Genomic DNA, 26,109 nt, shown 5'->3' with positions numbered 1-26,109 from the left:
GAGCATTTTACCTCTTGACAACAGCTTCGAGATTCTTTGTTTTCATTCTCAATTGGAACAAAAAGGAGTTTTGGAAAGTACAGAAGGTCCCGTGACACAGAAATTTGGGATTTGACTCAGTTTTTAACTGCACGTCTCTTCTCCTGGAGCCCATGGGCTGGAAGGGGAGAGAGATGCTGAGGTGCTGGGGCTGCGAGGACTCTTCCAGGGCTGCTGGATGATCAGTGCCCCCAAGCCCGAGCTAAGGAGATACCTGCTGCCCAAACCCTGCCTGTATCGTCACCGGGTGCTGCAGATGTAGCCCTTGTGTCACACGCCCATGGTGACAGCGCGAGCACATCCCTGGGGACATAAATCCCCCAGGAAGGTCAAGGGGAGTTGGGTTTTTAAGCGTCTGTGTCCCCTGAAAGCATTGTTGAGCTTGTCTGAGTCTGGCCCTTTATCTCCTGCAGTAGCATCTCTCTTCCCTGTCACCACTAGTGACACCCTGCCAGTCCCCAGCGTGCCACACACACACTTGCCAAACCACTGGGAATACTCAGGTCTTTGTCCCAAAGATAACGCACCATCCCGGAGCTTCAAACACGGGGTCCCCTTACACCCCCCCACTCCACGGCTTGGCTGGCGCGGCCGGGAACGGCAGCCAAGGGCCGCAGCAGCGCAAATCACACCCAAATCCTGCGCTAAGAGCCTTGGAAAGCGAGTGAGAGCTCAGGCCCTTTGGCCCCGCACCGTCGGAGCTGAGCAGGGAGATTAGAGAGGCTTCGGTCCCTCTCCATCCTCTGTGCGTATCCAACCTCCCCGACATGGCGCACACCGCATCTCTCCCCCTCCTCTTGCTTCATCAGGGTGGGTGATACCATTTTACAGGTGAAAAAATGTAAAACTCGAGTAGAAAGTCCCACTGACACACTCGGCACCCCCACGAGCAGTTCCCCACATTCACCTGAGGATTTGCATATTTAAAAGATGGGGAAACCAACGCAGACACGGGACCTGCCCGCCGCCCCCGCGAACGGTACAAACACGCTCCTACAAACCCCTCTGCATCTTCAGACGTGTCCTGGGGGACGGGGACCAGCTGCTCTGGGCCCTCCTAAATTCCCTGCACACCCTTGCTCACGCAGCCCTGCTTCCCCAGGCAGGGAGGATTAGGATGTTCTGTTCTGTAGGGTGTTCCCGCTCCATGGCAGAGCTCTTGCAGAATCTCCTTAAATTCCTACAACTTGCCCCAAACATTAAACCCAAAATGCACTGCCATTGCAAAAACTGCCCTGCTGAGTGTGTGGCTTCACATGGGGAGGAGGGGAGCCTTAGAAACCCATCTCTAACCACGGGGAGAGGCTGGCGAACCTCCCCGGGATGCTCTCAGGCCCTTTGCCGGTAGCCATCGGCATGGCAACGGTCGCCATGGAAACCACCTCCTCCATGGTGACGCATCCATGGCTGGCGCGGGGCGATGGGTGGTGTCCTCCAGCACATCCACCCAAACTGGGGCTGGGGTCTTCTTCCCGGGGTGTCAGACGAAAAGAGGAATGAAACGGCCTCTTGGGTGAAGTGGGGACAAAAGCCGCTTCCGAAAGCGCGGGGAAGCTCCCAGGGGACAAATCCCGGCTCGAGTCCCAGCATCTGCTTTCTGTGGGACTTTGTGGGGGGTTGGAGCATCTCCCCATACCCCAGCTGGGGGTTTACCTGCTCTAGTCTGGGTGGTTGGAGTGACTGGGGATGTTTCCAGCCCTCCTGGCTGTGGGCAGGAGCTGCAGAGTTTTCCCTGAGGGAATCAGAAAGGAAATAAAAAGCTGAAATTTGGTGGTTTCTAAGGCAGCCAGGATGGTTCGTGCAGGTTTTTGTTTCATGTTTACAGCATGAAACAGCCTGGAGAACAGGCCGGTGTGATGCAGGTGAGCACAAGGACCAGCTTGCTGTCCATCCCTCCCCATCCCTTGATGTCTCTGCATCCCATCCCGCTCGCCAAAACGAATGGTAAAACCAAACAGCCAACATCCCAAAGGTCTGTTTGCATGTCAGCCCGGTGAGACAGCTCTGGGCAGCCCACAGCCCCGCTCCCAGACCCACAGCCCCGCACGGGACAGGACGAGGTGGCAGAATGCCCTTGCGGGACAGAGCAACGCAAACATAACAGCAGAATTCTAAAGCAGCAATTGCCCTGCGAAGGAGACGCCAAATCTGGCCACGTCAGAAAGCTCAGAGGCCACAGCCAGGGTCAGCAATCCATCAGCGGCTGGATGCCGTTTTTGCTGGGAAAATGCATTTAAACTGAGAACATATCGCAGGAAAAGCGTCAATTATTTCTATGGTATTTTCCACGGGATATTTTCAGTTAATCACCTCTTGAAAGCAGCTTTTGGGTGTTTTATATAGAAAGCCTTAATAACTCACCTCAACACATGATTTAGTGACACTATAAAGAGTTGAAATAACATGAACTCGCACATAAAGTTGGAATGAAAACATTGTTTCTGAACCTTAAGGACTCCACAATTCTTCTCCTATTACAAAAAAAGAAATCACTGAATTTCCACTCTTCGATCCAAGGCTGCGAGTTAAAAGTAAATCCCTTGGAAAGCGGCTCCAGACAGCAGCTCAGCATCACCAGGACCAGCCGCTTTGGGAGAAGACATCGATGTCCCAGCATGGTCAGTCCTGGTCGAGATTCTCCCTGAGGACTGATGCTAAAGACCACCATGGTGCTAAAGACCATGGTTGGAGTTTGGGGTGCAAGATGCTGGTGGAAACCAGGGACTGGTGCTCATGGCCAGCAAAGATCTCACTCGCAGAATGCGGTGTGAGCTTGGGCGAGCAGCAGCCAGTGATTTTGTGTAACTTCATTCTTTCCCAGATTAATTAAGCCCCTGAATAACAGCTGCCTAAACCCCAGTGCATTTTGATTTAATAGGGCGGTTATTTTATGCAAGTAAAATAATCATTAACATTTACCAAAGAGCGGCAATTATGCCGGCTTTGTATCGATCCTCCGCTGCCAATGCGGGCAACGCTGCGAGGGGCCGGGCTGGGAGCGGCTGCTCCCCAAAACCTGCCTTCAGTTTAGTGATCGCTTGGGGAATATCATGAACCACCAGGTCCGGGCACCCTGGCCCGGCTCAGCTATCTGAACAGCATCTCTTTCTCCTCCTCCTTGGGATCATCCATCTCATTTTTTTTATCCTGATTCTTCAATGGATTAGCGCCAGATCCCACCCCACTACAATAAATATCCCCGAGCCAGGGTTGGCATGAAAAATAGCAAACCTTCCAAGGTAAATTGTTGCCAACACCTCATCTCCCAGCACGCTTTGCTTTTCACCTCCAGGGAACTGGAGAATAAAGAAAAAACATAAACCAAACACAGCAACAGAAGTGCCCACCCCCGCTGCGTGTGGAACGAGGGATAGAGAGGCACGGAGGAGCCCGGCTCGGCTGGGGTTGCATCAGGCGGCTGAGGTGGCTCCTTGGGTGGCGGGTTCCCTTAAACCCAAAGCATCCCAGGACCACCCTGTTTGGCTCCTGTGGTTCTAAGCCCAGCCCGTGGCCCCACAGCTGTGGGTCTGGCCAGGGCTGGTGGAGCACTTGGCTGGAAACGATGCTCCCAGCAGATGTGGTTTCCCCAAGCTCGGGTGAGCAAGCACGGGGAAAACAGACTTGTGAGCAATAGGACAAGGGGTGATGGTTTAAACTAAAGGAGGGAGATTCAGGCTGGACATGGGGAAGGAATTGTTGCCTGAGGGTGGTGAGAGCCTGGCCCAGGTACCCAGAGAGGTGGTGGATGAACCATCCCTGAGACACCCCAGGCCAGGCTGGACGGGGCTCTGAGCACCCTGAGCTGTGAAGATGTCCCTGTCATGGCAGGGGGGGCACTGGGAGGCTGGGAAGGTCCCCCCAACCCAAACTGTTCTATGATTCTAAAAGCCAAGCAGAGCTGGGCTCTGCAGACCCCTTGGTACCCAGGAGTGAGGAGATACCTGTTTGCTCAAAAATCCCTGTCCCACGGAGACCATCCTGCCAACCCACAGACACCTGCCGACCCACAGACGCCTGCCTGGCTGGAGCAACCCCGGGCAGGGACGGGCAGCCCGCCCCCCGCTCTGCCCCTGCCCTCCACCACCTCCCCGCTCTACCTGGCCAGCCCCATTTCTTTCCGCCCTGCAGGATTCGAGATGGGCTCCAGACTCGTTAATTCCCTGGGTTTGCACATTGCCATGGCGACACAGGCAGCTCCGGGAAAATCCTGCCCCCTCCGGCACGCTGCCCGCGCACCCCGGGCCCCCATCCAGGGATGCTCACAGTGGGTCCCAGCCCCCGACTCCAGGCACCGTTTCCTCCCGGCTCTCAGGAGCTGCCACCACCAGCGAGAGCTGCCCCCACTCAGTCATTACAGAACTGATTTAATTTGCTCTGCTCCATAATCCTATTGCGGCTTAACGTGCAAAACTGTCTCGAGCTTTTCTCACCTTCCACAAAGGCGCGTTTCAGAGCTCGCTCCCCTCCCTGAGACTCAGCTCTCCAAAAAACTGCAAAATAGGACTATAAATATATATATATTTATTTTTCCCCTGCCCCTCCTCAAGCGCCTGCGCAGGGGCTGCTGCTGTGTCTGTTCAACACCTCCCCAGCGCAGGACGCTGCCCATTGGCATTTTGGGATTCACACGCTCCCCGTCTCGCCTCCAGCTCCTCCACAGAGACCCAGCAGGGTCCCCAGAGCCACCCCCAGACCAAACCAGGGGGAAAGATGCTCCCGCGCTCCATACCCAGACCACGGTGAAAGCGTTTGGCCAAGACAAAAGTCTTCGGTGCTGTCAAGGGGTGGGGAGCTGTGGACACAGCCACATATTAAATATATATATATATCTCTATCTCAGATTGGGGCTTCCATGACTCCAAGGGCCACCATCACCTTAAAGATAGGTTAAAACCTCCTAGCTCTCCCCAGCAACAGTTCGAGAGCAAAAGCTCCTTTCCAGCCCCATTTACTGAAAAATTAAGACCAGAAATTTGGACCTCAACACCTCAAAATTAGAAGAACAAAGAAGCAAACCAAAGCCTTGAGAGCTTTTACGTCAGACCTGTTGGTGAGAGGAGCTCGGCAGAAAGTTTTGCACATCCAAAAGTTCTGTCCCATGGAGAAACAAACCCGGCGCCGAGGAGCTGCAGGAGCACATGGGTGCAAGAGCTGAGGGGCAGCACCTTGCTGGGAAGCAGCACCCTCTCTCCTAATTAGTCTCCTAATTATATCTGAGAGGCTTTGGGCGGGGACCTGCCCTAATTATTCCCACTTGATGCATCCACCTGCCTGTTGCCCATCCAGAGCGGGTGAAAATAAATTGCTCCCCAGTTATTTTGGCCTCATAAGGGTTTTTTTGCCAATGAGTCCTGCAGAGCAATTGAGTCCTTCCAGGTTTAGCTTTTCTTTCCAACCCCAGCAGCAGAAAGGGGAGGAGAAGATAGGTGTTGGGGCAGTTTGGTACAGGGAGCCTCAGACACTGCTGTCCTTGTTCTCTGGCAGCCACCCTGCACAGGGAAACCTAATCCTGCGCCCTCCCCGCTCACATTTCCCAGCTTTTCTGTGTCAAAGCACTGATGAACAGGCAGCAGTGCTCACAAGATATGATGGTGGCACCAGCCCTTCGAACGCAATGATTTAATACTCGGTGTCATTAAAATCAAAGCAGGGATGGAGGAAGGTTTTCATGTGCTGCGCTCCTGTCTCCTGCATTTATTGCACATCCCTAACGTGCAAGGGGGTTGGTCCCTGTTGCGACCATCCTCAAGACAAGCCCCCAAAGCAAAGCCCCAATTTTTTGCACCTTAAAAACAGATCGACGGGTGATTAGATTCGGAACAACGGGGTGTTAGCGCTGCAGAGGGATGTGAAAACTCCAGCTCGGGCTCCTTGCAAACAGCGAGTGATTCCCAGCACACGTGTAGGTGCTTCTCACCGCCCAGAGTAACCCAGTTTCTGCTGTCTGGCCTCATCACTCAGCTCTCCAACGAGAATTAGCGCAGGGGGGGTTCACACCGGCCTCCCCGCCATGCCCAAGGAGCAGAGGGGATGCCCCCGAGCAGACAGTGGTCACCCAGGCCACCGCATTCATTTCATCTGCGTTTTACAGCTGCAAACCAACCCACCTCCCTGCACAAGTGCTCAGGAGCAGGTCCACGTTTCCCACCCCCAGCAGATCAGTGCTGGAGTTCCTCGATTTAAAAGGAAAGAGAAAAAAAAAAAGGTATTTCCTCTTTCTAGTCTGCACACAAAGAGCCCTCAGCCTGTATTTATCTGCCCTGAACTTTATCTGCTGCAGTTATTCATCTGGAAATGTAATCAATCTCCCTCCGACAGCACAGCCGCCCTCCCCTCTGCAGCCAGAAGCCTCGAGCAATCCAACCTGATGTGTGAGAAAGGAAAATACAAATGCAATTTAAAAAATTAAAATTCCCTGCGTGGGGCAGCTCGTGTTAAAACTGCGCTTTCTTGCACGTTACCCTTTTTTGTGCAAAAGGAGGAGAAACGGTCCCAAGGGACCCGCTGGAGCACCCCAGCAATGGGGTGACCCCGAACGCGGCCACTGCTGGGACATGGGGACCTGGTTCCCCACACGACCCATCTGGAAGCGCTTTGGCTCTGCGGGAAAGCTCAGGTTTCCAAATGAAAGAAAATGTCTCGAATCTGCCGAAGCTCAGAGCCCTGACCCCAGCGCTGCCCGTCTCTGGTTACCGCTCCTGGCCCAGGAAGCGCCGGCCCCGCAGGGCTCGGCTTACCCGGAAAGCAAAAGAGCTGGAGGCTTCGAGCCTTGTAAATGAGCAAAACTTCTGCCAATGGACAGAACCACTCCATGCTCTCACCGTCCCCACTCTGGGGATGGGGGATTTAAAGGCTTTTTGCATGCGCTGGGAAATATTTCAAGATATCCCGCCCGCATGCGACGTGTGTACGTGTGAAAGGGGGTTATGCTGCTGGAAAGGGTTGTTCAAATATTTATACAGCCCGAGCCTTCTAGTTTCCTGCCCCCAGATGAGGTCCTCTTAATGAAACCGAGCTAAACAAGCCGCTTCCATTCTGCCTTTCCAACGATAATTACACTGATACAGTAAGCGGGATGGCAGCGATTCAACACCTCGCTGGAGAGATGAAAACCAGCGTCCTTAAGGCAACATCAATCAGGCAGCATCAGCCCCCAGGCCTGGGAAGAGGGTTTGTAATTCAGTGGTGGGACCTCGCCGGGAGCCCCCAGTCTGAATATAGTCTAGGTCTCCCCTCTTTTTGCTGAAGACTAAACCCCTTGTCCTATCGCAGCAGGACCTGGTAAAACCGCTGCATCCAGCTTGGCCGGGCTGGACGGCACCTGCGGCATCTCCAGCCTGGACACCCCAAGGGCCGCAGTGACCCAGGGGACAGTCACAGCCCCGTGCACCTCCAGCAGCTCCTGCTGGAGCAGGGACAGACCCACAGCCCAGCTGGGGCTCTGGAGGGCGACGAGCAGAGCAGGAGCCGTGCAATGGGACTGTGCTCCATCCCACAGACAACGGCAGCATCTCGGTGTGACATCAATGTCCCCAAGCTCCACACATCTCGAAAGGGCGGCCGTACGTTGTAGGGCAGCCTGGCTCACATGGAGCATCCTCCCTACTGTTCAAGTCACAAAGCAACTGGGCAGCACCTCCCCAGGACACCCAGATCCTCTCCCCTCTGTTTGGGCACATGGAAAGCCAAAAGCTGTTGTGTCTGGGGGTGCTGGGGCCAGGACCCAGCACAGCATCCTGCCTGACACGTTCACACACCATCTGGCCCTCACAGTGATGGGCTCCCAGAAAAAGGAAAAAATAAAAGAAGATTTTCGACTCCCTCGTCGTTTTTTTCAGATGTAAAATTGATTAAAATAAACCCAGTGATCTGACTTAGCTGTTTCTATTTAGGACCTGAAATAAGGACTTGTGAGCCCAAAAGCTTATCTGCTTTGGAGCTTTTTTTCCCCAACCGTACCGGCTGCTGTAATAAAAGATACGGCCCCTCTGTGCCAACCTCGCACCCGCATCCTTCGACTGGCACGCTCCCCCCGGATGGGCGCCATTGATTTCTGGCTGGAGTAAGGAGCGAGGTCCCCAACTGCCATTGCTCAGCACGGGAGCGACAAGGGTACAACTCACCCAGCTGGAAAAGCCATGGGGCTGGTTTGGATGCGAAGGAGGCAGCAAGGCTGGGGTGCACGTGAGGCTGGAGCCCAAGCCTTGAAGGGTCCCCTTGGCTGTTTTGCTGTGGTTGGAGACAACAGGGGACCTGAGGAAGTGGGTCTGTGCTGGGGAGGACATTTGGATGCTTAGACTGGGAATGGGGGACAGGAACGCTGGGATGATGGACAGGGGACTGCGGTCCCACAGGCCAGATCTCCCTGGGTGCCCAGTCCCCAAATCCCAGGCTGAAATGGTGACACTCCTGCAAATCGGGCTCCCGGGTCCTCCAAATGGGGGATATCCCCTGCTGGGGACATCAGTGGCTGCTGCCCTTGTGCAAAGAGAGCGGTGGGACACACGCCTCACCGCAAACCCACCAGCACAACCCCAGCAGTGGGGCTGGCGCATCCCCCGCCCCTCACAGCAGGTTTCGGCAGCACCCGTGGCCATTGCTCCCTGGGGAGCAACCCAAGCTCGCCCTGCGCTCGGTTCCTCTGCCCGCAGCCAGTTCAGCGAGGGACAGGGCGAGGATTAAGGATGCGATACGGAGGGGATTACCCACAGCCCTCGCTGGGCACCCAGATTGCCTGTGCTGCGGGGGGAGGGCGGCGCAAAACCTCGTGCCTTTGCACTCCATGGATTTTTTTATGGTGTGATAAAATGGAGGATTTACCTAAATGCTCAAATTACACCGGGGGGCGCGCATGCAGCAGCAGAAGCGAGCGATGTCCACTGCGATGGGTGAGCAACCCGCGTCTGACCAAAGGGGCACTTTTTCCCCAGGAATTCATCACCCCCCGCCAGCCTCTGAGCAGCTCGGTGAGGCACTTCCACCCCCTTTTCACCCATGGGGAAACTGAGTCACGGAGCAAACCCCCAGCACGGGTGTAAGTCAAGTTGCCCATTGACTTCACCAGGAAAGATGTCAGAGATGAGCAGGAATTTCACTTGCTCATCCCTACAGGCACAAGCATCAGCACCCCTGAGCACCCCAAAGAGCACCCCGACCTCCCCGTTACACCCAGTAGCCCAGAACTTGCGCTCGTCCCAGCTCCGCTTCCACTTTCCCCCCTGCCTGCTTCCCAAAACGCACAGGGACACGTGTCTGTAGATAAAAAGTGGTATATTTAGTGTCTCGTATCACTAACCTCTGGGACTCGCGGCTACGCGTGGCATCCCCAGGGACGAGGTTTCCGAAGGGTGCAGCAAACCCAGGGACGGGGCACGTTTACATCAGCCAGAATGAAAACAAGGCTGTGAACCTGCACGTCGCTGGTGTGAAGAGGTTGTCCTCTGTGTTCATCCGAAATAAAGTGGTTTACACCCTCCAGGCTGCTCTGAAAACATGCGCTTCTCGCAACCTGGGAGCGGGAACACTGGCAAAGTGGCGATGCGTCTGCTCTCCGTGGCCCCAAAACCACACCAGAACCAGGCTGAGAGTGCGATTTGCCAGAACACTGAGGATTAATGCAGAGTTTCCTTTAGCAGCTCCCTCCCCACTGCAGGGATGCTCCAGAGGATGCTCCAGAGGATGCTCCAGAGGATGCTCCTTGCACGCACTGCACAGACATCCTGATTTCTGCCCTTTGCTCATCCAGCTGAGCCTCACTGAGCTCCACTCCCTGCCCAAAGCCATCCCCGGGTCAGGATCAGCTCCGGTTCCCGATGTGCTGAGCTCACCCAGCCTTTAGCATCTGCAGCAACGGGTTTGCACAGCACCCCACAGCCCCTTTATCCCGGCACATTCCTGTTGCCTGGCTCAGGTTTTCCTGGCGGTGGGAAAATCCAAACTACAGCACTGTACCGGCTACTAGTAGGAAAATTAACTCTATCCCAGCTGAAACCTGGACACACGCAGAGGACTGCTCCCCCACCCCCCAAAAATGATGCTCTTCAGCCCTGGCATCCAGCATCATTTGACCCCAGCCCAGATTTGAGGGGTCGTATCCCAAGCGGGCAAAGCAGCCCCCAGGGTGACATCCCCAGTGTCACACAGGGTGTCACCACTGTCCCCCAGGAGGTCCTAAGCTCTAATTGCAAGACCCCTACTGGCTAATTTCCCCTCTCCAAACCCCACCACCTCCCGTCATCCCTCCTGTCCCTGCGGCTTTATCTTCCTAAGCCGATTGCCGGTGAACCTCCGGTGCGCGGGCTCGCCGGGCGGCAGGTGAAGCAGCCGGTGCGCAGGGGGTTGCAGCAAGAGCCTGTCTGCCAGGATTAAAGGGAATTACAGCCACTGCTTAAAGGCTGTGGTGGCAGCGAGACAGAGCGAGGCAGGAGCCAAAGTGCCACCCGAGAGCGGTGCCCAGCCATGAGCACCCTCCTGGGGGCTCCCCCGACAGACATCCTCCCTGCTCTGTGCTCCCCTTATTCTCCACCTCGCAACCGGGGCAGGAGGGTCTGGTCCAAACTTTCCATAAATACAAGTGGGAGATGCCCATGAGGTGTTTTTCCTCTTTACAGGCTGAGAGAGTTGGGGTGTTCAGCTGGAGAAGAGAAGCTCTGGGGAGACCTTATTGTGGCCTTTCCGTACTTAAAAGAGACTGAGAAAAAAGATAGGGACAGACTTTTGAGCAGGACCTGTTGCGATAGGACAAGGGGTGATGGTTTTAAAACTAAAGGAGGGAGATTCAGGCTGGACATGGGGAAGGAATCTTTTACACTGAGGGTTTGCTCCTGCAGGGACCAGATGGCTCGAGGGACCCTAATCCCAGCCGGCCTGGGACCCGCAGGCAGCTGGTGCAGCAGAGAAGCCGCGGGGGCAGGAAGGTCCCAAACCAAGGGACAGCACTGGAACACGGGCACTCTGGAGGGGGACAAGTCGCAGGCCAGGGCTGCAGCAGCCCCGTGGTGCCGTCGAGGGGTTAATCCTCTCCCCGAGCAATGATGCAACAAGAAAAATATGTGAGAGCCCCAGCATAAATCAGGTTTAACACCCCCACAGCCTCCAAGCTGAAGGAGCTGCGTAAAACCCTGAACTTGACAATTGCATAGTCCTTCCCAGGCTTAAAACGTACCGACCAACATATATCCCACCAGCTCTACACCTGGGGGTGGCACAGCAGGGATGGGAGCTGCTGGAAAGGGTTGGGAGGCAGGAGGCTGTGTCCGGCTTTGGTCCCTTCCTGCCACATTTACCATCATGGATTTAAAATAACAAATCTCCCGTTTTTCTCTTCCTAATTATGGCCAGAAAAGCTTTGCTGTGCTGGGGAGCACGGTCTCTGTGCTCCAGCTCCTAATTACAATGCGGAGTGTGCAAAATACAGGTCACCCGGCGCTATTATTACACACCTGGATGGTTTCCATTAATTAAGGGAGGAAAAAAAAGGAAAGCTGTGGAGGGAGATGTGCAACACGGGAGAAACGGATGTAAAAATACCCGGCGTGGGGACGAGCCGTGGGTGACTCACGGGGATTCGGCAAAGCGCAGCCACCCTGGGATGCCGAGCAGATGGGCCCAAAGATGGGCTGGTGGCCCATCCCCATCTGTGCTGGATCCATGGGGGATGCTGGCACGGGCTCCCCAGCTGGGGATGATGGGGCTAATGGGGGTGTCTGTCCGTCCTGGGGCGGTGCACGGCGGACAAGGGTGCTGCACGATCGGCAGGTGGGCGAGGGGAAGGACGAGATGCTCTCCCTAACGCCCAATCCCCAGCAGCAAATCAACCCAGGAGCCTCTCAACACCCTCCTCTTCCTCACCCTTCCCACGCAATACACACATAACACACACCAGCTGCGCTCCCACCTCGGGCTGGCTCTCTGTATCGCCACAAATAACAAAAAAGGGGACATTATTTTTGTGTCCCCCAAACCTCTGACCTCAAGTCTCATCTTGTGCACATTGAAACGTTCCCCGCAGCCCAGCCCCAGCGCTGCCAGCCTGCTGTTCCCTGCCTGCTTAGATAACAGCCCTCTGCTAAACAATGAAAACGCAAGGAAAAGAGCAATTATGCTTTTCAAAAGCCAGCCAAGCGCAGCCCAGCCCTCCCACCATCCAGCAGGCCCTGGTGCTGAGACAGGGCAAGAACCAGCAGCACAGATTGGGTCCCCGTGACCCAGCAGGTCCTATCCTCTACCAGGGCACAACCCGTCCCCGCAGCGGGGAAAAGGCTTTGGGGTGCTTGGGGAGCCCCATCCTGGCTCCTCCAACGCTGGGAAGGCGATCACAGTATTTTAACTCGTACCTCCTCCTTAATTTTCAGTGGAATAAGGAGGACAATGCTTAATTGTGTTGTGGGAAGAAGAAAACGATCTCCCGGCTGTTTGTGGAAGGAAAGGTTTTGGCTGGGAACGCCTGCGCGCTGAGGGAAATCGCCCACGAGCGGGTGGGACGCACCTCAAATGGCTTTTCCGTGAGGTCTGCAGTGGGCTCAGCCCTCCCCAGGACCGGTTCAGAACGGTTATTCGGGGACGTGGGGACACAGCCCAGGGTCCACAGGCTTAAAAACCTCTTCTGCTTTCGGGCACATGACGCCCGTCCCAGCCCCAGCGGCCACGGTGACCCCGGAGGCTGAAATCCCCTGGTCCAGGGCCACCACCGTGTCCCCTCCTCCCATGGGGATCCCCTCCGTGGAGCGAGTTGTCCCACCGGGTGATATTGGCACAGGTCCCATGTACCATAATGTAATTCTTTTGCCCCCTAAAGAGACTAAGGAGAAATGTGGGAGCCCCAAAACAGCCCCCCGGGGAGGACGGGATGGCTTTGGTGAGCTGTCACCGTGCCAGGAACGCTCCACCAAAACCGCAGCCGTGGCAGTAAAAAGCCTCTTGATGACCACAAAAAGCAATTGTGGTATTTTTTGTTTTACTATTTTTGTTTTCTAAATGCCACTTCATTTTCTGGGATTGGCTTAATTGTGGTCATTAAGGTGTGGAGGGGGAACACTGAGGGATGGGGGTTGTTGTGACGATGCTTCGTGAGAAAAATCTATGGCTGCCCCAATGCTGTGTAACCATCACCCTTCTGCTCCTAAAACTGCTACAGCTAAATTGTCAGAGCCCTGTTGCCCCTCCCAATCCGCTCTTGTGCTGAGCCACAGCTAATGAACTTCCTAATAATTAATTAGGATTAATCAGGAATATGCTAGAGCCTCTTGCATGCAGCTGCAGATTAACACCAACTCCCTCTCCCCAACAGCCCCTCAACCGCTGGCAAAAAAATGAAGGAGCCCTTTTCCCAGGCATCGCTTTGCCTTGTGGCATTTAATTAGGAATAATTAATCAAGGGTGGTGTTTTGCTGACCGCCGGCTCAAGCAGCAGGACGGGGTGTTTGCATGTATTTGACAGGAAGGAGTTTCTGCCCACCTTCCCCAGAGTTGTCATGGAAATTGTAATGGATGTTGATTAAGATGCTGCGCTTGCCAAATGCAAACGTGCTGCGGATTTCAGCGGGACCGGAGGAGATCGGCCGGGGAAATGCTGCACTGGGTTAAATGGGCATCGCTGCTGGGACCCGACCTCGTTCCAGGGGTGGGGATGGGGGAGATGGGATGCCCACGCCCACCCAGACAAGCTGCACGCTTTGCAAATGCGGCTTTAGAGGGGGTTTTTCTGCCCTGACACCAGGAGGAATTAAAACCCCAGAACACTGGGCAGGGGATCCAGGGTGGGATCCGCCCCAAACTGCTGCCAGAAATGCCCGTGCAGGCAGAGAAACAGGCAGGGATGGGGCAGGCTGCTCAGCACCATCTCCAGCCTGGACCAGGAGGTGATCCCAAAGCTTCTCCCCCAAAACCTGCAGAGCCACGAGCACCCACTGGTCACCCCAAGGGTGGGAACAGTTTTGGACCCACCTGCAGGGCCCTGGGACAAAGGAGCGGACAAGGAGGGGACACGGAGTTGCTCAGCATCACCGAACCGCAGCCATGCGAGTGGCCAGAAATAGCCCCAATTTCCATATGTAGGACGGAGCCGGCCATGCCAGCACGGCCACGACCTACTTTCCTCCTGCCCTGGCGGGATGTGGGCACGTTCGGGGCTCCAGAGCTCCAGCTCAGGCCCCCCCGAGCAGCCCACCCCCCTGCACAGGGACTGCCAAATGTGCCCGTATCCCCGAATGGTACCAGCATCCCTGCAGGGGACAAACACACCTGTATCTGTGCCCAGGGAGAAGTACAAGCACCCCTGTATGGGGACCAGGACAGGCATCCCTGCACAGGGATGGGTACCAGCATCCCTGCATGAAGCGCCTGTTGTCCTTCATCTCCTGCCCCATCCTCAACCCAGCCCAGGGAGGGGAAGGACCCGTTTGCACCCAATAAACCCAGATGCAGCCGGCAAAGGCGCTGGGGAAGTTCATTTGGAGGCTTCCCTAATTAACCACATCCAGACACACGCAGGAGGCGTTGACCCCGCGCCGGCGTCACTGCAAACACCAAAAAGAAGAAGGAACCCAATTAACTTCTTGGTGCCCTTTCATTATAAGTCAAAATGCAGTTTTTAACGTGCTTGCGAGAGCCACAAGTTTGGGTTTCCAGATGGATTTGGCACATTTTATGGGAAGGGGGGTTTAGACCTTATTCCATCATCCAGAGGCACCGAGATGGGGGAGCGGGAGGCAGGGAGCCTGAGGACGGGAAGCACTGGGCAAAGAGCTGGAATAACACACAAACCCTGTTGTTGTTTTATTTTTTAACTCTAATTGCTCTTGCTATTTTAACCGAGACAGACATTTCCTTGACGATTTTCAAGGGCTATAAATGTTTTATGTCCCTTTCCTCCCCGCTCCGACGGCAACTTCTGCTGGTGCTCGGCGCAAGCAAGACCCGGAGCGGAGCAGCTGGGGGTGCAGGGGGTGCAAAGGGACCGGGCAGAGGATCCAGCTCTGTATCCATATGGAAAATCGTCATCCCCCCACGTCGTGCCCTCTCCTTCCCCTGTTCCTAGAAGGAGGAAGGAGATCCCACCGCCCGGCCTCTGCAAGATGTCTTTCTGCTGCAGAACACTATATATAGTGCCTAAACCCTTTGGGGGCTTTGCTGCTCTGTGAGGTATTTATAGCTGGAGGCGAACTCGGACTGCGCTCGCTGGAATTGCACCGGGAGAGGCAGGATCAGGCCTGCGCTGGGCTGAGCATCCCGCCCGGCAGCCAGGATAGACCCCAAAAAACACCGTCACCCCAGCGCCAAGGCAGAGGAGCTGTGAGGGGCTCACCCACCCGGGAACGGGGGCTTTTGGGGAGGGACTTGGAGTCAGTAACGTCCCTCTTCGCTGGGTTGCAGCACCAGGATGCCCAGCCCTGGGCACTCACCCGCTGCACATGCGTGTTTGGCTTCAGCTGGGGCTGCTGGGGGCGAACAGGGACCTTGGAGCTGGGTCAGGAGGGTCCCGTGTGTGGCTTTAAACGCCTCAGCCCAGAGTCAGAGTCAGGTGAACGATCAGTAATTAATCCAAATTAAAGGCAAGAGGGCAAAGAGGGGGAACTATCTGCATCGCACCAGTTACAGCACTGAGGGATGCGGCTCATCATTAACACCCCAAAAATCCAGGGTGTCCTGCCCAGCAACGTGAGTGCCCGACACCCCAATAGCACAGGGGACACCCCAACAGCACAGGGGACACCCCGAGGAGCCGAGCCAGCCCGCCCCCCTGCCGCCAGCCCTCTGCCACAGCCTAATTGCAGCTTGCCAGGCAGCTAACGAGCAACTCGCACCCAAAACAATTATTTGCTGATAAATGGGTAAAACAGCTCTTTTCAGTGCTAGAAGAAAACAGAAATGAGTGATTCCAGAGGCCGGGTGCTGCACCCGCAGCAGCTCCGCTCACCTGAGCGCCCCAGCCCTGCGGGGACACGATGTCCCACAATGTCCCACGGCCACCAAGCCCGGCACAGGACCCCAGGTCATCCCAGTTCACTTGATGCCACAAGTCCCTGTTGGATGCCCAGATGCTCACTTAAAGCCCCATTTTCCCCATCAGCAGATATGTGTCAGCACGCTCCCTAATGAACACCAGGCTAATTAATGCCAGGATCCCCCCAGGTCTGCACGGGATGTTTCTCATCGTCCTCTGACAGAGGCAACGGCAGCACCGCACCGGGCGGGAGCCGCGCACGCTGGCAGGGCACCGACTTGCAATCCCTGGTGGCTAATTAGGGCTTAATTAGCACTCATTAGTGCCATGGGAACATGAGAAGTGGGTGCTCTAGGTGCGCCCAAGCACACTGCCCGGGCTGGGGTGCACCGAGCTCATCAGGCCTCAGATAGAGGGGTGCGCCCTGCAAACCTGGTTTATTATATTCGTAATTATTTGTCACAGCAGAGGAGGGGACGAAGGGAGCGGTGACACCAGCCGAGGACCAAAACACCCCAAATCACAGGGATGTGGTGGCCATTTCTACCAGTGCCTCCAAAAAAGGGAACCTCGTGCTCCGAGCACCGCCCGAGCTGCACAGAATCATCCCATTTCATCAACAAATACCTGGCAGCTCTGGGTTTTTCCACTGGGCCGGCGCCAGCGCTCCGGAGCGGTTGAAGTGCCCGTCCCGCCTCCTCCCCATGCTCCCGAAAGTGACATCTTGGTGACACACAGCTCCGGCTCTTAAACACCTTCATCCCAACCGCAGAAGGTTCCCACAGCACCCTCCCCGAGCACCGAATAGACGCACGTGCAGCCCGTGCATGAGGGAGAAGGGAAATTAAAAGCTGGATGATGCTGCTCGCCAAAAAACCTCCAAAATGGGGAGAAAAAAGTGTTATTCCTGCATCCTCTCATTAATCTTTATGGAGTGTGCTGGTGACGTTTCCCAACAGCATCTCGGGACACAACAGGACAGGCAGCACCTAGAGAAGTTGTTAGGAGCCCAGTGGACACAAATTTGCCTTATATGAGCTGGAAATGGTGGACTGACACAGTTCAGGGCAATAAAGCTCTTTGCACGCTCGGTGCCAGCACCACTCGCTGCCTCTGCAGGGAAAACTGCTCTGGGGTAGGAGAGAAACACGGCTGCTTTCTGCCCAGTTACTTCTTATTTTTTTGCAAGGAAAGCTGTAAACAAGATATCTTTTTTAAATGCCCCTTTCAGACCAGAACTCCCACTCTCTCTGCCCAAATCGCAGCCCTCTGCTGTATTTGTGACATTTGCTAAGGCGAGCGTCACGCACGAGCTGAGCCGAGCTCGGCCCGCCCTGCTCAGCCGCTATTCAGCCCGACCAACGTGGCTGGTGAAATCGCTTCGCTCCCTCCTCCTCCTCTGGAAAACAGCATTTTTTGGCAAATAAACTGTTTTGCCAACAAGTTGTGCTCCGTGCTGCCTGGGAGATGGTGCTTGTTCCCAGCTCCAGCCTCTCCATCCCAATTCAGGTCCCACACTGGGGCTGCAGCGGGGGGGACACATGCCCGGGCTCCCCCACATTGAGGGGTTTTTCACCCCCACTTGCTAAAATAATCCTTGTTTCTCCATGGGCCGGGAAAGAAGCAGCAGCCCCGAGGTTGCTGCTGTTATTTTTATCTTGAAATAAATAGTTTGAGCGGCGGCCAAGCTGTTCCGAGGGAGGGAGACGCTTTGCATCGTGGCCACAGAGATGTAAACACACGCGGCCTCCGTCCCGGCAAGGGCAGCGCAAACATCCCGGTCCGAGCGGAATGGGCTGAAATCGCCTGTTCCGGGGTGCCAAGGTGGACAAGGGGGATGTACAGTTTGGGGAGCATCATTCCCAGAGTGGGGACCGCAGCGGTTCCCATCGCTGTTCACCCCCAAAATCAGCGCTGTCTCCTCCATCTGCTCAGTGCGTTGGGTGCACCCCCACGGCTGAGTCAAATATGGGTTTAATGAGGTCCAGAATTAATCTTTTGAGTCAATTTTACCCAATAAAAGAAGAAAAGCCTTGAAAGAACCAGCTCTGACAATGCTCTCACCGCCCCGACCGCAAAAAGGAGCATCCCTTTGCCACCGACACAACACCGGCTTCCATCTCTTTCCTTCCCAGCCACAGCAAGACCCCCAAACACACAGCTTGGGGGGCAGATGCTGCAACCAGGCTGAGTTTGGCAGCCCCAGGAACTGTTCTCTGCCTGGATCCAGCCACGTCCTTCCCCCCTCGACTTGAGCGGCTCCATCCTGCCCCGCGGGGCTGGGCACAAGGGGGGTGCTCACCCCGCGCTGTGCGCACGGAGGTCGCCAGAACGCTCGGGAGCTTTGCATGAGAAGCTCGGCGTAAATGTCGAATTAATTAACTGGGAAAGATGTATGCGTGGCCACAAAAAGCCCTCTGTTCACTCCGCCTCCCACCTCCCTGTCCCGGAGCCGCGCGCCGGCTGCACCGTGCGAAACAACCGACGGACAAATGTTCTGCCCCCTCTATGAAGCATCACAGCCAGGGAACAGGCACGAACACCAAGTGAGGATGGAAAAGCTGGAGAAACCTCACCGGCAGCTGCCGCTTCTCCCTGCGCACACTTTTTTGGCACCATCTCCAGGGTCCAGCATCTTGTGCCGGGGCCAGGCTGACGCCGCCGGGGGGAAACCAGAGAAACGTTCCCCTTTCTGCCCGTGAGAGCCCCGGTGGCATCGCCCATTTTGCAGGATGAATCCTTCTGCAGCAGCTCCTCGGGGTCCTGAGCCAAAGGAGCCTCGCGCGGTGTTAAAGCAGAGCAGGGAGGATGCGGAGGGAAGGGGGATGCTGAGGGATGCTGAGGGATGCTGAGGGATGCTGAGGGATGCTGAGGGATGCTGAGGGATGCTGAGGGATGCTGAGGGATGCTGAGGGATGCTGAGGGATGCTGAGGACCACAGCTCCGGTGAACGTACCTGCCCGCTGCTCCCGGGGGATGCCAAACCACATGTTGAAGGGGGGTTTCCCAGCAATAACCGCTCCCTGTCTCCCAGGAGCTGCGGCTGGGCTTGTGGAGGTGCCGAGCGCCCGGCTCGTACGCCAGGGAGCAGAATAAAAGAACAAACACACTGGAGCCACACAGGGTGCAAGGATGTGATCAGCTCCAGCGTCCCCATCCCACACCAAGCATGGGGAAAGTTTTGGGGAAGGAAGACGTGGGTACAGAATTAATGCCCTGACCTAAAACTATTGTAGAGTCTTTAAAGGCTCCATCCCCGCAGGACGTGGCGCCTCCCGGCTGGGTTTGGTACCCGGCTCACGTTGCGCCGGGACGGGCATTCCCCGCGTCCCGCTGCCGTCTCCAGGGCTGCCACGCGTCTCCCAGCCCCTTCCAAGGGAAAAGGAGCCTTGGGGACACTTGGGGACTTAACCCCCACTTAGCCCATGCCACACGTGGGCAGGGACAGGAGGTGCTAGAGGACCCTGTGCCCCTCAAGAAGCTCTGGGACCATCATCATTATTATTATTATTATTATTATTATTATTATTACTTTCAGTGAGTTTCCTCACAAACTCGCTTCCCGTCGTTTGTAAGCAGGAGCCGGGTGCTGAGCACGGCTGGGAGGGGAGGGCTGGGTGGCAGAACCACCGCGTTAGCGCAGCTCACACCGGGGAGCTCAAATGCACCCCCGGGGGCCGGGCTGAGTCCTGGCACACCCAGCACAGGCCACACGACTTCACAGCCGCTCCCAGAGCGCCCACGAACCTCAGAAAGGAAAGACGGACACTGGACACCAGGCAAACACCACAGGAACAAGGATGCCCTGCAAACCCCCACGTTGGTACCAGTGGGACCCAGAGCTGGGGGTGCTGGAACCCCCAAATCCTCTGCACGGAGAGGCGGATGCTCCACCTCAAATCTCTGTCTCAGGTTCCCACCTTCCCCATCGACCCTCCGGATTGTGCCAAGGGTGTATTTTCAGGGACTGCAGGGTGCAAAGGACAGCGTCCCACACTGATCCTCGCCAGGAGAGCCCCACGGACACCCCAGTGCTAAATCAAATCCACCTCCCCGATACCCGACAGTGAGGAGCAGCAGCCCCAGAGCCGTCCCAGGCAAAGCTCCAGTGAGGACACAGACGTGAGTAGCCGGGATCTGCAGAAAGGTTACAGCTAATCAATGTTCTCAGTAATTAAGGTGACGAGTTGATCCCTAAGCTCGTGGCTCCGCCAGCCAGGGCCGAGCCGAAGCATCCTTCCCCACAGCAGGGAGGGATGCGGGGTCCCCAGCGTGGGGCGTCACACCGGGCTGGCTGGAACCCCCGCTGCCCCTGCATCTCGCCCAGAGCACGGGCCACCCTCACTGATTAAAGCTCATCAGCCACTGCTTCGCCTGCATCTAATCACCGTGAGCACTGCTGCCTGGCGCTGCCCTCCCCGTCCCCAAAAGGTCCCTGGATGGCACTCGGCTGCCAGCATCCCGACTCCCAACCCATGTCCTGCGCAGAGAATGAGGAAGAGGAGGAGGAATCGGCCACCCCCTCATCCTGTGTGTGGTCTGCGGGGTTGGGAGCAGCCAGTAAACAGCCTGTTCTTGGATTCCCAGGTGTCTAGTAAGGAGTTCAGCCCATCCCTGCTATGAGCATCGCTGATGTGGGGGCTCCTCTCCACCTGGATCTTCCAAAAAGGTCCAGACCTCATCCCCTCTCAGAGTGGTCCCTGGTCAGCCCCAGAGCAGCGAGACAGGGATGGGGTCAGCGGGGACATGTGTGAACTCATGGGAAATCCCGGCCAAAGCCGAACCTGCGTGTCTACGACACCGTCAGGAAAACCCACTGCCAGGATCAGTCTCGCCAGGGGATGCAGCCCCCACGGCGGCACACAAAGGGTTAACAGAACAGATCCCAGTGTCCCCAAGCCCAGGGCCAAGAGGGATCACAGCTACCACCACATCAAAGGGAAGAGCCCAGTCCCAGGAGACTCGTTATGGTTCCCAAACACTCCAGCGAGGCCACGTCCCTGTGTCGAGGTCAACGTCCCCGTCCCCTCTGCGCTGCCCCGCGTTGGGGACAGGGGGACGCGGCGCTGGGCCCATCCCGGGAGCTTGTGGGCTCAGTGCCAGTGGGAGCCAGAGTTATTTGACCATTCTCCACAGTGCAAATACTAATTAATTAATTGTCCGAGTGCTGCTCCAGGGAAGGGACCAGCGTGCAGCGCAGGGTTTGCAGGCAGCGTTACCCAGTTCCCTGCACAACCGCACCAGGGGTACGGGGGTCCCCAAATCCATCCCCCATCCCATTGCCACAGGTGGATGGATGCACCAGAGCTGTGCTAAGTCACCGCGTCCCATCCTGGCAGTGCCAGGGAGAAGCCGAGACTTTGTCCAACAAGACCCAATTATTTAAAAACCTCAGCAATGAGAGGGCGGGAAGATGAGCAACCTTGGTCCCGTCCAGGTGAGGATGCCCCATGTCTCCTGGAGCATCCTCAGGGGACAGCAGCCTCTTCCCTCCCTGGGGCTGCTCCCGCGGTCCCTGCCCTGCCCTGTGGTCCCCAGGAGCATCCCAACAGCCATCACCTCCCATCCCAGCACAACCTTTCCTGCCTAAAAATCCACAGCAAATGCCTCTAACCACCTGCACCGCCATCCACCAGCTGAAATTCCACAAACAGAGAAGGGGGAAAGCATATTGGGGGAGAGGAAACACCCATGCAACTGACTCCGTGCCCACCACGGGTGCCGGAGATGCTGGCACAACCACACGCAGCTCTGGTCACCACGGGCACCCGGCGATGGAGAGGAGCTGCCAGCACAGCTCGGGCTTCCCCGGATCAATGGCAAAGCGCAATATTAGGCTTAATAAACTGCCCTTTGATACACCGCGCAAGCGGCCGCGCGGCATCACCGAGAGCTACAATATTTATCGCCGCTCAGACGAGTAAATCACGCACCTGATGGTCTTCTAAACAGCAGCCTCCTCAGAAACACCAAAGTTGCATTTGCCTCTTCAGGACAGAATAACCACTGCCAGGAAAGCCGGGACAACACCCCACATGCACTCACAAACCAAAACGCCAGGAGGATGGGGAAGAGCTCTGGGTTACTGAACACAGCAGGTTGCATGCAGCCAGGCCCTGGGATATTTTCCTCCGGAGGAGAGGAGGAGGAGGAGGCAGCAGCCTTCCTCCTGTTCCTCCTGGAGCAGCTGCTTCTCCTGACACGCTGGAGCACAACTGGTTGCGTGGGAAAAGCAACTCCTTGTTGCAAGAGGATCCTTCCCGGAGAGCATCACCCAACAGGCAGCTCCCAGCAGAGCCAGCCCGGGTCCTGCAGACGCTCCCCGAGCAACTCGTGGAAGAGCGAGGACCGGGCAGGGCGCGGGCAGGGAGCGGGCAGGGAGCGGGGCTTCCCAGCCATAGTGAGCCGGCAGTGGGGAGAAGCAGTTCTGGAAGTGTCACACAGAAACACAGACCCCTTCCTCCTGCCGATGTCCAAACCCTCCTGTGAGTGGGGCTGGAAAACCCCCAGGAAAGAAGCCGGGCAGAGAAGGGCAATGCCTGTGCAGGCAGGGGGCAAACTGCAGGCAGGGCTTGGCTGCATCTACCCCTGTGCAGGGCTGGGGATGCAAGAGAGATTCCGGGGGGCAGGCGCGGGGGGCTTGGTGCCTGCAGGGACAGAGCAAAACCCCCCAAGATTCTTCTGCCACCAGAGAGTGGGAGTGGGCAGGAGTGGGATCTTCCCCCTTTGCCCCCCGCAGATTTATTTTTCAGGCGTTTCCCTACGACCTTCAAATGGCACCTGTCTGCACCCCCTCCCCGCACACCCAGCAGAGCCCCGGCACCCTGCCTGACTCCCCCGGCCCCAGCGCCGCCCCAGGGGAGGGGGACACACCGGTCCTGCCTGCGCTGCTCGCTGGGGGCTGCGGGTTGGGGTGGGGGTGCGGGCAGGGGGGGTTTGGCGGAGCGGGGTGCTGGGAGCGCAGCCCCTCAGGAGCTGCTGCCGCCCCCCCAGGAGGGTGCGAGCTCCGGGTCGGGGGCACGGGGTCCCCGAGCTCCCCCAGCCCGACCCCACCCGAGCCCGCAGGGTGCCGGCTCCAGACCCCGCTCCGCGCCGGGTCCCGGGGCAGGGTGCGCCCCTCCCCAGCCGGGTGCCGGTGACCCCGCACGGTACCGATCCACGCTCCGCACCGAGCCCGAGCCCGGGCCCACGCCCCTAGCCCGAGGCGGGTGCTCCCGACCCGGTGCCCATCCATGCTCGGTACCGATGCCGGTCCCACCCCCCCCGCCCGGTACCACTCCCCGTGCCCAGGGCCGGTCCGTGCAAGATGCCTGTATCAACACCTCCAGACCGGTGCCGGTTCACGGACGATCCTGATACCGGTCTGAGCCCCCCCGCCCGGTACCGGTCCCCCTGCCCGGGGCCGCTCCGCGCACGATGCCGGTGGCCCCCACTCGTTGCCGGTCCACGCACGATCCCGAAGCCAGTCCCGGCGCCCCGGTCCGCTCAGAGCTGCCCCGCCCGGTACCGCTCCCCCAGCCCGGTGCCGCGGCCGGTCCGCACACGGTGCCGCTCCCCCCACCCGTTGCGGTTCCACGCACGGTGCCGGTGCCGGTGCCGATCCCGGGGCGTCCCCCCCGCACTCACCAGCGCGGCGCGGGCGCTCAGCAGCAGCAGCAGCACCGTGAGGCTCCGCAGCCCCCGGGGCGCCGGCGGCGGCACCTCCCCGGGCATCTTCCTGCCGCAAGGACGGTGGCGGCGGCTGCAGCGGCGGCGGGAGGCGGCGGCGGGGGCGGGGAAGGGCCTTTGTTGCCGCCGCCCGCGGGAGGCGGTGGGTGGGGGTGGGTGCGGGGCCGCGCCGCCCTCCCCCCGCGCCCCCCCGCACGAAACGCCGGGACGGGCTCCCCGAACCTGCCCCCGGTCCCGCTCCCCCCGCCCGGCTGTGACCGCCCCGGAACCGGCCCGGGGCGAGCGCGCTTGCGGGGAACGGGTTGTGGGGAGCCTGGGGCAGGCCACCCGGGGGCGGATAGAAACGGGGATGTGGGGCAGATTGGGGTGAGCCAGGGGTAGATGGGGGCGGGGGTAGGTAAAGGAGGGGACTGGGGCAAACTGGGGGGGAGCCTGGGGCAGATGGGAGAGACCCCGGGGTAGATTGGGGGAACCCAAGGGTAGATGAGAGGGTCTGGGGTAGATGGGGGTGACGTGAGACAGATTGGAGTGACCCAGGGGTTGATGGGGGCCCCAAGGGTAGGCGAGGGGGCCTGGGACAGATGGAGGGGCCCTGGGGTAGATATATGGGCAGACTGGGGTAAAGGAAGGGACTGGAGTAAAAAGGGGGGGCCTGGGGAAGACTGGGGGGATCCAGGAGTAGATGGAGGAGGGCTGGAGCAGCTGCAGGGACCCTTGCACACCGGGGGGCCCTGCGACAGATGGGGGGGCCAAGAGTAGATACAGGAGGATCCTGGGACAGACGAGGTCACCTCAGGGTGGATGGAGATGAACCGGGGCAGACGGGGGCTCTGGGATGTGCCTCCAGGTGGGACCCCCACCCTGCTCCGTCCCCTGGGCCTCCCCTCCGTGGGACCCTCGGTCACCCTCGGGTGGGTGCTGGGCCAGGGCCACCCCCGAGAGTACAACCCAAGAGGGGAAAATCCTCCTGGCAGAGCCGGGACTCGCTCCCAGCCCCACCACCAGCCCCACCACCAGCCCCACCACCAGCCCCACAGCACCCTGCCTCAGTTTCCCCTTTCAAAAAACCAACTATACGGGTGGGAGCAGGGGACGGGGCTGTCCCTCATCACCGCAGGGACACCCATGTGGCTGATGGGTGACCCTCACCTGGCTTTGCTCTGAATTTGGGTGTCTGGTCACCCCGGCGGGCTGTGGCTGAGCTGGGAACAGATGAGCTGGGATATAAACGAGTCGCTCCTCACGCGCGTGTGATTCCTCCTGGTGGCTTTCACACACTTTCTGTGAAAAAACTAAAAATATATTCTCATTAAAAACCCCTCATCTGAATGCAAAATACACGCCAGAGGGGACACGGAGGGAGCAGGGGGTTACCTGGAATAAGGGGCATTGCCCCCCCAGCACCGCTGGTTCAGGAGGCAAAATCAGCCCAATTCGGCTAAAATTGGGCTGCAGCCCCCGGACCGGGAGAGCTGGGGCACGTCCCGCCCGGCTCCTGCGCAGCTCCAGTTCCATGGGAAACTCAGAGCAACCCTCTTCTTTGCGGGGTCAAATATGGCGGGGGGGGGTGAGGGGGGGGTCTGCCTCGGGGTCCTCACCTGGGACACTTCTCTCCTTTTAAATTGCTCTGTAATTAGCAGCATCGAAATTAAGTGTTTTTCTTTTTTGTCAAGTGTATTCATAGGAGGGAGAAGCTGGCAGGGCTGAGGGGCGGGGGGTGAAACCCGGGGAAAGGCTTTGGGTGGTGCAGAAACACAGCGGGGATGCGTTGGGGGCCGGGGGGTGGAGCTCGAGGCGGGGGGCAGTGGGGCGGTGGGGGGTCCCGGGGCAGTGTGGGATCCCTGGGGCAGTGGGGTGTCTGTGGGGCAGTGGGGGGGTCTGTGGGGGTCCCGGGGGGGTCCCGCGGCGGGTGTGACCGCGCGGGGCCGTTCCCGGGGCTGCACCGCCCCGCCGTGGCCGCGGCCGCCCCTGCAGCTCCGCCGGGGGAAGCGGGAGATGTTCGGCCAGGCCGGGGTGATGAGCCCCGGGTGCGGTGGATCCCGGTGTCGAGGTGGATCCCGGTGTCGAGGTGGATCCCGGTGTCGAGGCGGATCCGGCTGACAGCGCAGCTCCTGGATGACGTGATGGACCGGGGGTGTTGTGACAAACCCAGATTTCTCCATGGATTTCTGGGGTGCGTGAGGAAGAGTGTGGGCAGCAGGTCAGGGCGGTGAATCCTCCCCCTCTGCTCTGCCTGGGGAGGCCGCATCTGCAGAGCTGGGGCCAGTTCTGGGCTCCCCAGTTCAAGAAGGACAAGGAATCACTGGAGAGAGTCCAGGGAGGGACACAGAGATGCTGAGGGGGCTGGAGCATCTTTGTGATGAGGAGACACTGAGAGCTGGGGCTGTTGAGCTGGGGAAGAGAAGCTGAGAGGGATGTGATCAATGGATCAGTATCTCAGGGTGGGTGTCAGAGGATGG

General features: G+C 58.0%; 1 protein-coding gene across 1 annotated transcript in view; it reads right to left on the bottom strand.

Moving 5' to 3' along the window:
- Positions 1–23,695, bottom strand: part of SDC3 (syndecan 3) — a gene marked incomplete at its 5' end in the record, with an annotated part of 28,638 nt that extends 4,943 nt beyond the window's left edge. The window contains one exon of the mRNA XM_080357748.1: positions 23,609–23,695. Coding sequence (XP_080213874.1) covers positions 23,609–23,695 — 87 coding nt within the window. The remainder of the gene's footprint in view (positions 1–23,608) is intronic.
- Between the last annotated feature and the right edge of the window lie 2,414 nt (positions 23,696–26,109).

Source organism: Nesoenas mayeri (genome assembly GCF_963082525.1).
Source record: "Nesoenas mayeri genome assembly, chromosome: 21".
Classification (NCBI taxonomy): domain Eukaryota; kingdom Metazoa; phylum Chordata; class Aves; order Columbiformes; family Columbidae; genus Nesoenas; species Nesoenas mayeri.
This window is presented reverse-complemented; position numbering and strand designations above follow the sequence as displayed.